At 37.7% G+C, this 17,949-nt stretch overlaps 1 protein-coding gene across 1 annotated transcript; it reads right to left on the bottom strand.

Annotated features, from left to right (window-relative positions):
- Positions 1–1,458: 1,458 nt before the first annotated feature.
- Positions 1,459–16,586, bottom strand: LOC119737741 (HMG box-containing protein 4-like). The gene is made up of 7 exons (XM_038212302.1): positions 16,448–16,586; positions 13,969–14,113; positions 8,901–10,411; positions 8,213–8,285; positions 7,202–7,494; positions 6,165–6,287; positions 1,459–3,846 (listed from the first exon to the last, which is right to left on the bottom strand). The coding sequence occupies exons 2-7, from the start codon at positions 14,084–14,086 to the stop codon at positions 3,799–3,801; spliced, it is 2,166 nt and encodes a 721-aa protein (XP_038068230.1). The 5' UTR covers positions 14,087–14,113; positions 16,448–16,586; the 3' UTR covers positions 1,459–3,798.
- Positions 16,587–17,949: the final 1,363 nt, after the last annotated feature.

Here is a 17,949-nt window from a genome sequence, read left to right as displayed (position 1 = left end):
ACGTTTTTATTCAAATTTGGCAAGAAATTAACCTTACATTTTTAATTCAAATCTTGCAAGGGGTTAACCTTATAATATTTGTAAGTAAAATTTTGCAAGGGGTTAACCTTGCATGTTAATTCAAATTTGGCAAGGGGTTAACCTTACATTTTTAAGTAAAAATTTGGCAAGAGGTTAACCTTACATTTTAATTCAAATTAGCAAGGGGTTAACCTTACATTTTAATTCAAATTTGGCAAGGGGTTAACCTTACATTTTGAATTCAAATTTGGCAAGGGGTTAACCTTACATTTCAATTCAAATTTGGCAAGAGGTTAACCTTACATTTTAATTCAAATTTGCAAGGGGTTAACCTTACATTTTTAATTCCAATTTGGCAAGGGGTTAACCTTACATTTTTAAGTGAAACTTGGAAAGGGGTTAATCTTATATTTTTAAGTGAAATTTGGCAAGGGGTTAGCCTTACATTATCAATTCAAATTTGGCAAGGGGTTAGCCTTATATTTTGAATGCAAATTTGGCAAGGGGTTAACCTTACATTTTAATCCAAATTTGGCAAGAGGTTAACCTTACATTTTAATTCAAATTAGCAAGGGGTTAACCTTACAGTTTAATTCAAATTTTGCAAGGGTTAACCTTACATTTTAATTCAAATTTGGCAAGGGGTTAACCTTACATTTTAATTAAAATATGACAAGGGGTTAACCTTACATTTTTAATTCAAATTTGACAAGGGGTTAACCTTTCATTTTGAATTCAAAGTTGGGGGGGGGGGGTTAACCTTACATAAATTTGACAAGGGGTTAACCTTACATTTTTATTCAAATTTGGCAAGAGGTTAACCTTAATTTTTTTATTGAAATTTGGAAAGGGGTTAACCTTATATTTCTAAATGAAATTGGCAAGCAGTTAACCTTATATTTTTAAATCAAATTTGACAAGGGGTTAACTTTACATTTTTAATTTAAATTTGACAAGTGGTTAACCTTACATTTTTAATCCAAATTTGGTAAGGGGTTAACCTTACCTATTTTCATTAAAATCTTGCAAGAGGTTAACCTTTCATTTTAAAATACAATCTTGCAAGGGGTTAACTTTTTACTTTAATACTTGCAGTTTGTATGTTTTCTTAAAATGGGAAAAAAATGTTCCTTTTTTCTATTTTGGATGTTTTCTGTGGGCTTGCTTTAATCCCATAACGCACAAAAATAAACAGGTGACTTATTGTCGGGCCGGAAATTATGTCAGATTTGTAAAGTAAACATTCCGTAATAAAACGTGAGTGGTTGTTTGATGTCTTATTCAAAAGTGAACAAATTTTGAATTGCTAGGAAAATAGCAATTTGAAAACAAAATCTATTTTTTTAAGGTGCACCTTGAAAATATTTCAACAAAGGCAACAAAATTGAGATTTAAGCAAATGAGAACAATTAAACTGCTACATAAATCAGAAAGATATTCATTGCCTTGAGTCATTTATATACAATGTCCAGAGAAAAAGGGACCATCAGAAGTTCATATTTGTTACTATTTACAAAGTACAGTTCTATTATAAATGTAAAAACAAGATAATATTTACATGTATATGTACACTTGTTATGTATGTCCAATTGAATGAAGGAAATGGAAAGATGGCAGGACAAAAACAAAAACTCCAAACAAATTCTCTTAACCTTGACCGTGCTGTAATGGGTAAACGGCACTGTAGTGGATATATTCTAGAAATTATTCATCCAGTTTCTTCCCATGCACTGCCTCACTACGCAACTCCTGACCTGTATCTTTTTTTTTTAGGGGCTTATGATCTGTCCCAGTTCAAATGCAACGTCAATACTCATCTTTCTACTTGAAGTGTTTTTTCTCTTTCTTAGAATTCCTTTTCTATCCCTTCTTTGTGTAGCTCTTACATTGAGTTGCCCTTAAGAGCCTTGAGATGGGCGACTCTCATAAAAAAAAAATTAGATCAAACATTGAATGAACAAGTATTGAAATTTATTGCAGATAAGTGACTTTAGTAACGATTTTCAAAAAGAGGCAATAACTTTCAGTCACATTTTGGATGCAAATTCTTTGTGGTCCATAAGAAGGAAAGTTAAGAACAAACTCCAACATAAACCTCGTTGCGGAGGTTTGTGAATGACTACACTTATTCTAGCACTAAGCCCGAAAACAACTTTCATTACCTAATTGTTGGGGTTTTTTTTACAGATAATGTACAAGAAACTTGATGTTGTTTCAGCAGACTTTGAAAACTATCTAATTGCCGTTTACAATCTATCCAAGAAAACCGTCAATCATTCATTCCGAAACAGATACAAACAAATTTAAAAAGTTTTTTAAAATGACATAAAAGACCATGAAATGAATATTAGTTTCGGCTGAAAACTAACTTCCAAAGTGTGACGTACTCTGTCCCCAAATACCCCAAAATGCCAAACTTGACAATGTAACAGTTTAAAATTATGTACACAGTTCTATTTTTGTGTCGAGATCCAGATTTAAAAATGCGATAACTAATGCCAACTAAAATTCAAACTGTACACACATAATACAGTACACAACTTCACAGAAGAGTGCATGAATTTCTACAAAAACTCAAAAGGCATGGGACCAATGCTGGGGGTAACCCTCCATCCCAATATCATGGCTCTTCTGATCTTAGATTCCTTTTTTTATAGTGCACAAATTCTTCAAAATTCCTACAAGCATTAAGCACAGAATTCTTAGTAACAGGATAAGCACATGCTTCAAGTTATTGAAGACTCTTTGCTTTAGAGTTAACTGAGTCATGATGTTAAGCTCAAATTATGTAGAATCATTTGCCTATTTTCTTTGAAGCAACAAAATTCCTCAAAATCTTAAGCAGAATACATAACCACTTTGGCAGTGAAAGTTTTAGCTCAATGGCCACTGAACATTTTGCGAAAGCAGAGAACAATTTTAAGCACTGAAGTATGACTGCAACAGTCGACCTCTCACGTGTTGGGAGCCTGGTGGGGACGGTTTCATAGCCCCATAGAAAAAAGCACAGGTAAACAAAGTTTGACGTCATCAGTACAGAGGCTTATTGTTTCACATGTAGAACTTTATTCTAAGGGCATCCATTTTTATTCTGTGGTTCTCAGTTCCGACAGACCCTATTCTGGGTTCCTGACCCAAGAAAAAAATTAATAAATTATTTCTGCCGACCCAACAAACAAAATAACATTTGAAGAAAAAAAAAAAGGAATACAAAATTCAGGCAATCAGGCTCTGTGTTATGAGAAGAAATGGAAAACAATTCCAAATTTACCAAGAAGATGAGAGGATGTTGCCTCTCATCATATTAGGGGTCTATAGTTTACTTTTACTGGTATGTCATGGCTGCCACTACAGCCAAAACGTTAGTGAGATGGATGGTGCACATATAATGTAAGTCAACTACATCTTGCCAATGATGGTTTTATTATTTTGTTCAGTAATATCACCTCATGATAATCTCATTGCAGTAAACAAAACTAGAGGCAATACGCACTTGGCATCATTTAATTTAGCCATCCACACGGGTGCAACTGCAATTCTTTTGTCAGGATTTTTATTTTGTTACCAAACGACCAACCAAATTTAGAAGCAAAAAAAATATGAGAACCATAGAAATAAAAAGGGAAGCCGTAATTGTCAGAGAAGAATATATCATCTGCGTGTCACTGGAATGCTGAATTCAAACCCGTGTAACTCTGGCTTTGCCCGACACCTGCATGCACTTGTTCCACTTTACCTAGCCTGTACCTGTGTATTATCCATTGCAACACGTAGCAATCAACCCAGACCAGGCATGATATAGGCTATGTTGTCCATTGTTGAGGCCTGGAAGAGACAAAGGAAGCAAATAACAAAAAAACAAAAAAATTACATCACAAAGGAAAGTGACAAAGTGAATTAATCGGTGATGAAACACAAAATGAAATGGTTTTATGGAATTCCTCATAATAGCTTCTATTTTCAGGGGCCTCTGGACACCATTAAAACAATTTCAGTACTGATCCATAGATTTTGCAACACGATGTACAAGGTCAATATAAGGCAATTATTATTTATTGCCGCTATAAAAAGTGCAGCACCAACCCGGGAATGAGAAGATCGGAGGCTATAAAAAGTGCAGCACCAACCCGGGAATGAGAAGATCGGGGGCTAAATTGGCAAAACAATCATGAATGGGTATACTGCAGTAATTGGGAGATTTGTTGTGTTCTTTGAGACACCGGAATTTAATGGTCCAGGCTAATTTGTGAGGGGTTCGGTTATTGCTCCAAGTTAATTGAAATTTACCGGTGGCATCATTTGGCCTTGTCACGCATTGTGGTAATGGGGCGTCATACATGTAGTGGAGACAATGTCCAATTACATGTATTACTTTTATGTGACATCTGTGAAGGCTCTCAGGCATGACTTCACGCTGTTGTGTGCCTTTACTTTGTAGAGAGCATTGTGATAAATTAATTGGCAGGCAGTGGGCAGTGAAATGTTTTAAACAAAGACAAAGGAGCTTCCTTAGTTTTCAGGTTTTTTCTCCAATATAATAGTTCATGTTAAGAGACCGTAGACATAAATTCTGTTTTGAGATCATGACGACTCCACAGGAAAAAAAAAGAATTCTGGTCACGAACATCCCTAGGGGGGGGGGGGGGGCATGGAGGATATGACCCCCTCCCCCCCCCCCCCCCTTAAGTGTTTTTGTCGGCAAAATCGTTGTCTTGTCGGGAACATCAGCCCTGTCGGCAAATTTGCCGGATTGAAGAGCACCACATTTTGTCCGATACTGTCCATGATAGTCCGATTTGAACGGCAGCCCCATAGGAAGACTGAATACCCAATCCACACGTGGACCTGGCCAGGAATTGAACTCGGGCCATGGAGGTGAAAGGCCAGGAAGAACTTCTGCGCCAACCCGATTAAAACAGACAAATTGTGATCTGCAGTCTGTCAGGGAATAAAATTACAGTCAGGCTGCGACATCTGCACTTTTCCCGTCAATTTATGTATCTAATCTTCCAATCTCCAAGGAGATGGCACCATAACAGAAGAAAACGGGGATAAGTTACACGAACTTGCACGGCTAGCAACAGACACGCGTCGCAAGGATGCCGCTTTTAATAATAAAAAATTCACACAAGGTTTTGTGATCATACCGTGAACCGTTTGGAAGAAATTTTGTTTTGTTTTGATGTCAGGCTAACGTCCTCATTTTGAATTCTCCTAACTTTGACCTTCCGGTAGACCCGCAAGTAGAGGTCAAGCGAGTTCACGTCCACGACAAAAACTGTTAAGCGATTAATGGTCTATCTGATTACAGAATACAAACATCATTGATTGTTTAGTTCAAGAGTTATAGGTGAAAGTAATTGGTCACTTTTTCAGATAAAATCACTTGTAATTTGACACCTGATGACGTAATCATGTCGTCAGAGTAATATGCACCACTTCGGATGAGGGTCGATATATATTGAAAGTTACAAGTTCATACCATATACCGTTTAACAGAAAACCCGCGGAGAAGTATTGTCCGGAAAAAAAAAGAAAAAAAAAAAGAGATTAATCGAAACAAATCCAAAGAGTGGTCGGGTTGTGCCCGACCGCTGAAAAAGAAAAGAAAAAGAAGCACGAAGTCATAGTGGTGGGGGGGGGGGCAAAATGTCCCTGCCCCCCTCTAAAACTGATAAATCAAGAATGTGTTGAGAAATACAGGCATTTTTTGGCAAAAATATGTTTTGCCCCCCTCTAGAAAAAATCCTGGCAACGCCCATGAACTTTAGAATACGTGAGCAGTGTTCTATCGAGCTACGTGTCCTGCAAATAGGTTCCAGCCAACCTAGTCACTCAAAAACACTTATCAAAATCACTTGATGACAGTAGTAATTTACGCTTCAGATTTGATTGTGTGACACAATATCATAGGGCCGTGTCGAATATACTGAACATTCGAATGTTATGTTGCAAACGGCATTCAAGTAGGTTTGCACCCACGGTCTTCGGATTGCCGTTCCAGTGCTCTACCAACTAAGCTATCTAGCCCTATGTTGGCTGTTCCCAATTTGTCAATATCTATGTTTTAAGGGAGCAAGTTAGAAGCCATAAACCATTTTTTACACCTATGTTGGGTCACAGATTTTACAGACTGTACTTACTATGGTATCCTTACTGATGCTGTTTAGCTCCGGCACCTGACTGGTCAGTGACATCAGCGGAGCCAAGCAGCACAGCGTAGAGTCCAGCAGGACGGACAGACTACCGTGAATTTCCACCTGACCCTGTTAAAGGTCAAACAACATGGCTTAAGAATTCAAACAAGATCAGATAAACCATAAATGATCATACTGTGGCGACAAAAAACCTTGCTTTTTCTAAATCAAAATTTTACCTCAAAAATTTCCCTTTTGTGAAGAACCCTGTCTGACGTCTGAACCATCTTTCAAGTTATGATTACATCAAGGACAGGCACTATTCATGCCCCCAAATCTTCAAACCTACATGTAGGACTGAAATCAGCCTTTAATTGGCTTTTTCGCAATCTCTGTAGAAAAGCCTTTATTTTGGTTCTGATTTTTTTTCTCTAGATTCCTTTTCTTTTTTATTTTTGTTCTACCCCAAATCCCATAGACTTTGTACAGGTCCACGGAAAAGTCCTGTGATCCCTCTTCAGACAGACACACAGATCTCTAATTTAGATTATTTTGTATCTACCTCAAGAAATACCATGGTTTCATCCATGATGTCGTGACTGATTTGTTGTCGAAAATGTGAAACAACATGTGTTTCCATTTTGGGGTTGTCAGTTTGTCAAGTTTCACATTAACAATTACCACCCAGACTTATTAAGTCTCCGTCAATAGACATGATCACGACACGTCACGCTCTGTTTGCATGTGCACTTTCCTATGGGAGCTTAGTGGGTCTCGTCCCACCGGACTCTCACAAGAAAGCGTGACGTCATTATGTCATAGGTCTTTTTTACAGACATAACCACAACAACATGCTTACTTTAAAGGTGGAATTTGCTAAAAACGTGACGCAGCAGGAGAAGTCATCATGTATGTGTAGGCTTTGCACATCTATAAACTGAATATGCCTAAGGTTAGCACAACTTTTTCAGTATTAAACTATTCAGCAGTGCTATCACTTGTTGAAGATATTTTTGTGAAGATTTGTTTTGGTTGGTACTCACGACATGGTTTTGCAGCCGGTCGCCAACCAACGACAACGATTCCCCGAGCAGTTTGAGGTGTGCAGCACTGTCAATCGGTTCAGTCCGGGGGGAGAAATGGCGGACGGGGCTCCCGTGGGGCGACCTCGAACCTTTCCCAGAGGAACTCGACCGTCGGAATTTCTGCTTGGACAAGCTGGGGACGTTCTTATGCTTGACGTGCTGAAGACGCTGCTTGCTGTACCAGACTTGTTTCTCCTTCTCAGGGAGTTGTTGCCACAGCGTACCCATCATCCTGCTGATACCGGAGAAATCTGGGCGGTGGTTGAGAAAGAGGTTGTAAATAAATGAAATTACATGTGCCTTTAAATTGGGTTATTGTCCATTTATTTCCTACATTTTTGGCATGCCTGGTTCGATTCCAACCAGTGCCAAACTCCATGCCTTATCACTTGATTTTCAAGCAGTTTAAAAATGTCATTTACACATTTTGCTTTCTTTAAAGATATACTGTTCATGCTCTTCAACGAATGGAATTTTTTTCTTCAAACAAATGGTTAATGTTTGATTTTCAATTTTTCACGTTTGATTTTTACCCCCCCAAAAAAACATTTTAGGAGGGCAGAGAGCATCTGCAACTTTCTGAAAAGATTTTATTTTAGCTTGCTCAAAATTGCACATCTAGTGCTCAAAAAGGGAAGATTATTTCGTTTGACAATTCGTTAAAAAGTGAATTACTGTTGTACTGAAAACAGTTTTGGGTTGAAACTTCAAAATTGCACAGACATATCTTTACACATAAATGCTGTTCAGTTTTGCATTTTTCTTAAATTACATTTAGATGATAAATAAGATCCCTTTAAAACGAAGCTTAATTGAAAATATTAATGAGCCAAATTCATTAAGTTGGGTGTTGATGATACAAATAGCGTATCAAATGTTACATAAGTAGATTAAAAATTTTCAGGTAAGTTTTACTAAGGGATCAAAAAGTGATCATTCTTTACTTTGCCAAAATGAGCAGTCTCTTACCGAGTCCTGGGTTCTGGGCCACTACATTACGTCTCGTCTGCCCGCACCATAACATGTATGCTGACAGTGGCTTCTGAAAAATTACAGGGAACAAATGAGCTGGTCAACAATGAGCAAATAGTGTTTCATTGTTTATGATTAACATTGATGTACACTGTTGTTGCAGGATTATGTTGAAGTGAATGTTCTTTGCTGTATTTACTCCTTATTAACAGTCTTCCTGCAACAAAACTTTGACAACATGGACATTGATTGCTCCTCAAATTGGACTTGAAGTCATCAGAAATTTTGTTTTATTTGTCAGGAAGTGATAATGAAGCCTCACAAAGATTATTAACTTTGATCTTTCAAAAATTTCGGTGAAATAATGATGTGTGTTTTAAGTGGTAGTGGAAAGAAAATGTATGGATTTTGGATAATGTACTTTCATCAGTATAGTTGCCCCATTTGTGATCCATAATGCAATTTCTTCAAGAAATGTCCACAGATATTATTTCGATCTGAGGGAAGTCTACGTGTCTTTTAAACATCTTGTTCCCTTTGTTAGCAACATGCTGCTGTCTGGTTTCAATGTAATGCATTCTTGGACGAAATCTTGGAAATCCTGGCTAAAATGTGGATTGGAATATGAATCCGTCAATGTTGGACTACTGATCACAAACATGAAAAATCTGGTTACCATGATTACCTTAGATTTTTCATCTTTCTTCAGTTTGTCTTTTTTCTTCTTTTTCCTTTTGTCCTTCTCGCCCTTCTTACTGAATTTCTTGGAGTCCTTTTTCTTGACGCTCTTTCCGAAAGTGCTTGGGAAGCCCAGCTCGGGCATACCCATGGCCTCGGGGAACGAGGGAATGGTGGCATCGTTGCCGGCCATGAAGAAACTCTCGTCGTCAAGACCCGGTCCCTCCAGACTGGACTGAGGTTGCGGAGGCATGCCGTCGAATTGACCAAACATATGCGATGCTGTCACGGGATCTAGTCCCACGTTACGGCCGGGCTTCTTGGTGCCCGTGTTGATAAACTTCGCTTTGTGTTTCTTGACCTCTTTGCTCTTGTGTTTCTTGCTTTTGTGCGAGGAGTCCGAGTCGTTGGATTTCTTCTTCTTGTCCGGCTTCGTTTTGTCGGATTTACTTTTCTTGGAAGACTCAAGTTGGGGTTCATCAATGACTAGATCATCCACTGACTCGTCAAGTGACAGCAAATTGAAGTTGGCTGCTGCTTTAACAGCTTTGGCCTTCTTTTTCTTTGATTTGTTGTCATCTTTGGATGTGTCCGAGGACTGGCTGTTCGTTTCCTCGGGAGGCTTTGTCTTGCTCTTATTGTCACTCTTCCCCTGACCTGATTTGTCCGGAGTCTTTTTGGAATTCTTAGAACTTCCTTTAGAAGACTTATCAGAAGACGCGGCCTTAGTTTCAACTTTTGAAGCTGATTTGTTCCCCGGCGTCGACTTCCCGGCCTTTTTGGGTGTTGCCTGTTCTTCTTCTGTCGGAGCTGTCTTCCTCTTCTTGCCTCCTTTGCTTGTTACTGGAGAATCAGACAATTCGGCTTCCGTGTCGCCATGTTTGCGTTTCTTACTCTGTCCCAGTACGATCTTATCCCCCTCCATCCTCAACACCTGGTCCCCGAATACAAACTTGGCCTTCGTGGGCTCGTCTTTATCCTTCGTGGAGGACTTCCCAGATCTCCCCCTGGAAGTTGATCGTTTGTCTTTGGATGCCACACTGGCTACCGCCTCTGGACTGTCTTTCCCTTTGTCCTTTGGAGACAAGATGAGCTTCAGTTTAATCCCGCTGTCCTCCTTGATAGCCACCGGGGGTAAAGCCTTCTGCTGGGACTTCTTGGCAGACCTCGAGGAGGTTGGTTTCTCCTCAGGTTCTGGTTTATGAAGTGGTTTGATTTTAATTGTTTGTTGTTTGCCTTTGCTGACGAGGTGAAGTAATTGGCTCTTTTCTTCCTCCTTTTCTTCCACCTCTTCTTCTTCATCATCATCGTATTTTGAAGGAGCCCGCTTTCTCCTAGGCTTACTGGAGGAGGTAATCGTCCAGGAATCGCCAGAGTCTTTCTTCCCTCCTTTCTCATGATGGAGAGAGATCACGCCAAGTCTTCGTGGTTCCTCACTGGGTGACTTCACGCTGTCTTCTGCTTCTGCTAGTTTAGCTGATTTCCTCCTGTTGCGGCTTGGACGAGCGGTTGGGATATCTTTAAGATTGGAATGGGAAAAAAATTGATTAAAGTTACTGTGTAGGCCAAAAAAAAAAAATTTCTGCTTCCGATTACATGGCATTCGAAAATAGGGTAGGTAGGTAGGGATTTTTTTTTGGGGGGGGGGCCAATTTTTTTGTGTGTACGATCATATGGAGGCGTCTGCGTGTAGTCAAGGGTAAAAGGTAGAAATTGATGGTTTTGGGTGTTTTTTTCTCATTTTTCCAATAGAAATATTAGGGTAGGGGCAGTCAGAATAGGGTAGGCAGGGAAACCGGAAGCAGAACTATTATTTTGTTTGGCCTTAGCAGTGCAATTATTGAGACTGATAACATAATTTGTGGATGCCTGAAAATGGGAATCTGCAGCAGCATGTCAAATTGAAACTGTCTTGAATCAGAGCATGTTTTTTTGATATTTATTGATGTCACACGAAAGAGGCAAAAGAACTTTGGTCATATACAACATTTGCAAACATCAAAAAACACAACTACCAAATTATGAAATACCTTACTTGACTGTTACTTTATAGTCTTAGGCATCCTGTGAAATCAATCTACCTGATGTGCTGTCATTTTCAAGAAAGGAGTAATTTTTGTATCAATTTCCAACGATTATCGGCCGACCATCGTTGGGAAAATAACTGACTTTTTTTCCTTCAAAATAGTACCCGAAATTTACCACTTTAGTTAGTCCACATTTTGTTTGCAATCGGGTACACATCTGTGAACGGGTGCAAGCCAGCTAGTCTGGCTCCCTGACATGACGTGACAAATTTCAGACGTCCATAAATATTGCTGTGTTTCGTCCGAATTAGGGTCAGGGAACCAGACTATAAGAACAGCATTTTTTCTTGGTTTTCCCAGTCTCTATACAAAAATTTTTAAACAGGTCATTTCCGACAAAGCAAACGTTGTATATTACTTTTGATCATGGGTAGTAGACATTGACAAATACCAGAACCAAAACCATCCACTGGAACCTAATCCAGACTTTTTGAACTAATGCATACCATTAGAACCAGAGCTTTCCACTGGATCCGGAACCAGAACTTTCCAACAGAACCAGAACGAACACTTTCCATTGGGACGTATCAAGACTTTTTCCATCACAATCAGAACCAGAACTTTCCATTACAACCAGAACTTCCATTTGAACCAGAACTTTTCATTTGAACCAGAACTTTTCATTTGAACCAGAACTTTTCATTTGAACCGGAACTTTCCATTTGAACCAGAACGGAAACTTTCCAATGGATTCTAACCCAGATTTTGCCTTCACAGAACTAGAACCAGAACTTTCCACATGAACAAGAACCAGAACTTTACTGAACCATATATATGGGCAATTCTTTGGTAACGGAATTACGCCCATTTGTCACTTTGTCAAGGATTATTCTTTCCCAAGAAAATATGTTCTATGCTAGGCAACTAATCTAAACATGGAAAGGGAGCCAAGACCCAGTAGAATTGATTGACCACTAAAAAAAAAAAAATCCCACAAGATTACCCTTTAAGGGGCGGAGCTTAATATCGGTAACGGAATTACGGACGGAGGACAAGCATATTTGAGTTGTCGCATAAATTAATAAAACTCTCTGAAGTTTTGAAATTTTAAAATTGGACACTACCTGGTATTTGTAGAGTTCAGGGGTGTTGTTAACTACAATGCAGAACAAAGTTGAAAAAATAATCACTCTTTTCATAATTTGCATTTTAATCACGGTAACGGAATTACGCCTGGGCGGTAATGGAATTACGCCATAGGTTTACATGTAATAGGTAAATGCAATACTTTTACATTGAATTCAACATAAACTCATCACAATACAAATTTTAGAAGTTTATAAAATGCCACAAGGGGAAAGCTAAGTGAAATTAGCAGATCAAAATGTAAATGTAGGCCTAAACATGTCTGGGCTTCATTTTTAGGTCAAAGGTCAAGGTCAAATGAAAGCAATGTATATGTATATATATTTTTTTACCGAAAATCGAATTTGACTATGAACAATTGTATTATCGTATTTCACTAGTTTATTGTGGAAAATACAATAAAACTGCACTGGTTGGCATCTCTGAGCAAGGGAAGATGTTAAGTTATGCCAAGTAGAAGTACAAGTACAGTCTGGTACTCAACTTTCATTTACTTGTTGTGGAATATATTTTCTGTGGGTACCAGACAACGGCTTTGGCAACACATATTTAAAGGGAATGTACATGTACATGTACATCACTGGCTTTTGCTGTAATTTTAAGAAATGAACTATTCGAGGGGTTAGTGTAATAGATCAAATATTGTTACACTGACATGTTTGAAGTTTTGCATTCGAAAATGCTGGAAAAACCAAGAAAAACAAAACTGTTCAAGTAGTCTGGTTCCTTGACTCCACTAAAGGTAAAATGGATCAATTTATAGATGCCGGAAAATTGGAGGGTAAGGGAACCAGACTAGCTGGCCTGCACCCGTTCATGAACATGTAACAAATAGCAAACAAAATTTGGACTGGAAAGAGTGTAAAGTTGGAGCAGTAGTTGAAAAATAGTTAGGTTTTTCCAACAGTGGAAATGTATACAAAAATATCATTTTCTTGAAAATTACTTCACACCAGGTGCCATAATTTTACAGGATGCTTTAGACTGTCATTTACCAACATCGTAGTTAAGGTATTTTGTAAAAACTTGGTAGTTTTATTTTCTGATGTTTGAAAATGTTGTATATTCCCTTTAATTAAAGCATCCAAACAACTATTAGCATTTTTTAAATAGTAAAAAAGAAAAAGTAAAAGTAAAAAAATCAATGGAACACCTGATTATTTTTAATTGTATAATAGCAAATTAAAGAGGGAAATGATTTAACAAGTAATTTAGTATTTAAAGTTATTGTCCAAGGTTACATGCAAATCTCCTATTATGTCATGTACATAATCTGGAGGAAATGTGCATACTTTGTGCATGCGTAATTCCGTTACCGTAATTCCGTTACCGTTTCGTAATTCCGTTACCACTTGGAAAAATGCCAAGAAATTACTGTTTTAAAGTTTTTATTTTTCATTTATGTTTATAGTAGGGTCTTTTCTCAACATACATGATTTGAAGAAAAAAAACAAGAAAATTTGTAAAATAAGTAACTTTTGCCATTTTTTCGGTAACGGAATTACGTGCTAATTTTGACATTTTAAATGAAGGCCTACACTATATATATATATATATTTATATATTTAGATTTTTAGATTTTTTTTTAATGACCCTGAGTAATGTTGGTAACTTGTAACATCATAAAATAAATCAAATCTTTTCCCTATAATTCAGAAAGTAATACATACACAAAATTTTATTTTTTTACCAAATCTTAACGTTTTTAATCATAAATTGCAAAAATCACTGTTTTTACCAGAAATATGTATATTTTTTCAATTTCGTTTTTTGAACTGAATTCCCCATTTAATTGAGGTCTGGAAAAAGTACAAAAAAGGTTTAATATGTAAATATTTATTTTTGACATTTTTTGCTCTCCCATGGAGAATTGCCCATATACATAAACACAAGAGAACAAACCTTGTGTCATCTCATCGTCTTCATCAGAGGTTTTGGTTTCTCGTCTTGTTGACGTTGCCTCTTCCACTGCAACCTCTGATGTGGCAGTTCGTTTTCTCTTTCTGCTCCGACTAGACATCGTGAGTCAGCAATATTTGTCGCTACTCTATAAAATCAGATCAGTTACAAAAGAAAATATAATTTACAAAAACAATTCTGCACATGATTCCATCCCTACCTAAGTACATGGTTTATTTTATAAACATACTGCAGAGTAGCTGAAAGAAAAAGTTAGCTGATTGTTAGTTTGGGTATAATGCTGTATTTAAAGGCCACTATGTTTGACCAAAGTGACAGTCAGTCAATGAAAATGTGTTTTGAAAAAAAAATGACAAATTTGTTAGAGAACTCAGAAGATCTTAAATTCAGGAAACGCATGTTTTCAGGAAATTTAGCACATTCATTCCTGGGAAAATATTGAAGCACTGAGAAAACATATATCATCTCAATGAAGGTCAGTTATTGCAAAAATGGTGATAAGACATGAATCTTGGACTAGTAATTAAAACACATTTCCAATTTTGTTAGGAAATACTTAGAAAAAAAAATTACTTGACTCTCCACAGACATGATAGACTTTGTACACAACCCCTGAACTAAGTGAAGTAGTGTCAGGTTGCAACATTTTCTGCGGGAAAATATTGAAGCATTAACTGAAAAAACAATTAGAATTTTTCAGACTAGTCTCATACATGTCAATGTCATCAGGTCAGACTCATACTGAGTTTCTAGTCATGGCGATTGTGTAGTAGTGTAGGGCAGACTTCTCTCAATACAGGGTGGATAAAAAAAAAACGAAACCAAGAAATTAAGCCTGCACTACGAGTTGCGCTATTTTTCATGGTGAAATCTCTTTTTTCTCAACCTGCCTTGATTGGCAACCATAGCCTTTCACTCTGTGACAAAAACACCACATCAACCACAATTGAAAAGTGGCGCAACTCTCTAAATAGACCCTTTTCATAAAATTGGTCACTGCTCAGTAAACCGTGAATGTAATAACATGATCAGGGTGTCATTTTAAAGAGGCAATTCAACCTTAACAGAGGATATCTCCCTTTGATTCACATGTGCCCTGCTTCTGTTCCAATTAGCAATAATATCTCGGTTTCGTTTTTTTTTTATCCATCCTGTATAATGACACCTTTTTCGTAATTTTTAAACAGTTGTTTGGGGTAGAAATTACGATTTTCCCGCGCGGTTTACAGTGTGCGCCGTGTGATTCAGCGCGCCTTGCACGTTCACAGTACATCGCGCGGTGATCGCCATCCTTATTTTCGTGTTGCGTTTTCGTCGTTGTCATTGTCATTTTTATTTTACCCAAAAATTTCCCTCAAAAATTTATCTACATCTATGACATACATGTACGTTCTTAATGTCGCCAACTAGTTTGGTAGGTCAAATAATGTAAAAATAAAATAAAATGTTGTTCCCTATAGGAACCGGGCCCGTAGATACACGATCGCCCTAGTCATACATGTCATACTCATCAGGGTTTGCTTTAGCTATTGCACATCTCTTTCAGAACCATGTCATTTGCAATATATTCCTCAAAACGGAGAGAACTGTCTTAAAACCTGGATAATAATAGTTGCTAAACTTTTTCCAGTACTTGAATGATAAATACGTATATTACGTATATTTTGGCTGAAACTGAGGAGACCTTTGTTACAAACATGTCAACAAATACGACTGTCTTTTCATTGCCTCATGCATACACATTTTCTTGCTGGCTTAAACATCGCCACCATGCAGTCACTTCAAGATATTTGGATTGTGTCCCCAACCCCACAATACCATCCAGATTGTATACGACTGTTTCATGTCATATTCTGATATATTGATTGTGGTGCCCTGACGTGTGTTGTGATACTTATCTCAACTAATAGCAACATGTAACAGTCGTCTGGTATACATATTCAACATGGAAAACAGTGGCGGTGGAAGCGCACCCGACCATTGCTTAGCGCTGGTAAACAATGCGTGCTACTTAATGCAAAGTACCTTGCGTTGACCTGTGACATGTGTTTACACTCGACAGTCATTTTGAGTGTGCTTCAGTGTGAGTTGACAAAAACAGACCTCCCAAAATTATCTGGAAAAACGTGAGTTGTCAGTATTTTACTATTCATCTTTTCATCATTTGGTGCATTATAGGTCTGTACTTCATACTGTATTAGTATAATACTTCAATATTGAATATATTATAAACCTTTTCGTATCTGAAAAAAATTGCCAGTTTTGCTATTGTGAGTTTCCTAGCGTTATGCATAAACATAACGCTAAGGATCATACTAGCTAGGTTTGCTTGGGTCGTGTCATTCAAACAATAACAAAATAAGTTCATAACAAGTGATGCCCGCCAATTCCACATGCATAAACTAGCTCCATAAAATTGCATAGATATTAAAAAAGAAGAAATTATATTATTAATGCTTACATTATACACTCAATCTATCCAATACGGTCCAGTAGGATCACAAATAAAACTGTGAACGAAATTACAGTCCTCCTACTCATTTCAATGCAATGGTGCGAGTGGTCTCAGCTTGGCGCCATCTTTGATGAAAGGGCGCCACCAATTGCTCAAATCGTGAAAAATGAACACAAACAGACTTTGCACTTGCAGCGTGGCGTGCAGGCTGTCGTGCCTGACGTCCCATTATAAATCCCAATACTTCAAAATTCTTTTAGAAATTATTAAAACTCTCACAGGTGTTCAGGCTGCGCAGAAAAAAATGATGATCATCGTTGTCATCTTTCATTTTCTTTTCAATTTTCGGTGGGTTAACATTAACAATTGACTTTTTGAGACATTCTCGCCGCGCCCAATGAATACCAACCCTGAAAACGAATGATGTTTTTTTCCCTTATAATTATGTACAGCTCAGCGGCCACATGGCCAGCTTTAGTTGCGTATATATTTTAAATCCCGGGACATACCGTTATTTCGTTTTACCGTTTTGTATTTCCTCAAAACAAAAACAGTAAACAAACCATTGACCGTTTTGTCGTTTTACAGTTTTGTAAAACGGTCAAACGGTATTAAGATATTTACGGTTTCTTTGTTTTATAAGTTTGATAAAATTCATTACAGCATAACAGTCAATGATTTTTGTTTTACAGTTTTACACAAATAACTTTGAAAAACAGCAAAACGGTCAGTATTGAATACAGACTGTTTTTTTTATTTCAGTGTCATAGTGAACAGTCCGTGGTGCATTTTGTGGTGCTGGGCAAGGGGGATGGAGGGGGACCATGCTTTACATGAAAAAGTGTTACCTCGGCATAATGCGTGGTATTCCTGGCGTGACCCTGACCCCCCTTCTCACGCGATTCAGTTGGTGGGGCTTCAGAGTTGCAAGCAAAAATGGCGCTGGAAAACTTCAAGGGAGGACATTACTTTTTACAATGGATACAGGATGGTAATACGTTTGAAGAAGTTGCAGATATTTGAAGGAAATTGGAGTTCGGCGCGGCTCTTAATTCAATAGGCAGTTCGAAAACTATGTCGTGAGAACGAAATGTGAGGAGGGTAATTTGGGTCCCAGGCAATGACTCGATCCCATGAGGACGCATTAACATTCCTAGGTGCATTGCTTAATTGCCTAACCTAAATCAAAAAATGGTCGACAGGCCTATTGACCTTTTTTCATTGTCATGTTCTCGTAAAACAACACTCTGAAATGAAGCAACTAACCGTTTATCGCTTTCAACAATTAAGAAAAACAACAAAAAGGTCATTGTTTTTGTGACCTAATCATACCGTTTGACCGTTTTACAAAACTGTAAAACGAAAAAACGGTCAACGGTGCGTTTACTATTTTTGTTTTTGAGGAAATCCAAAACGGTAAAACGAAATAACGGTATGTCCCGGGATTAAATCAGCCAAATGTACCTAAAGTTGTGTGACCTAGTGGTTTGGGGTTCATGACTCATGAC

The sequence above is a fragment of the Patiria miniata genome, unplaced genomic scaffold (assembly GCF_015706575.1).
Source record: "Patiria miniata isolate m_02_andy unplaced genomic scaffold, ASM1570657v1 HiC_scaffold_3, whole genome shotgun sequence".
NCBI lineage: Eukaryota > Metazoa > Echinodermata > Asteroidea > Valvatida > Asterinidae > Patiria > Patiria miniata.
This window is presented reverse-complemented; position numbering and strand designations above follow the sequence as displayed.

Excerpts from the sequence above, each read along its gene's own strand:
- LOC119737741 (XM_038212302.1), bottom strand. The coding sequence starts at position 14,086 with ATGTCTAGTCGGAGCAGAAAGAGAAAACGAACTGCCACATCAGAGGTT. Across the intron at positions 7,495-8,212 it reads GGCCCAGAACCCAGGACTCG|ATTTCTCCGGTATCAGCAGG; the intron begins GTAAGAGACTGC and ends ACCACCGCCCAG. Across the intron at positions 6,288-7,201 it reads ACCGGCTGCAAAACCATGTC|GGTCAGGTGGAAATTCACGG; the intron begins GTGAGTACCAAC and ends GACCTTTAACAG.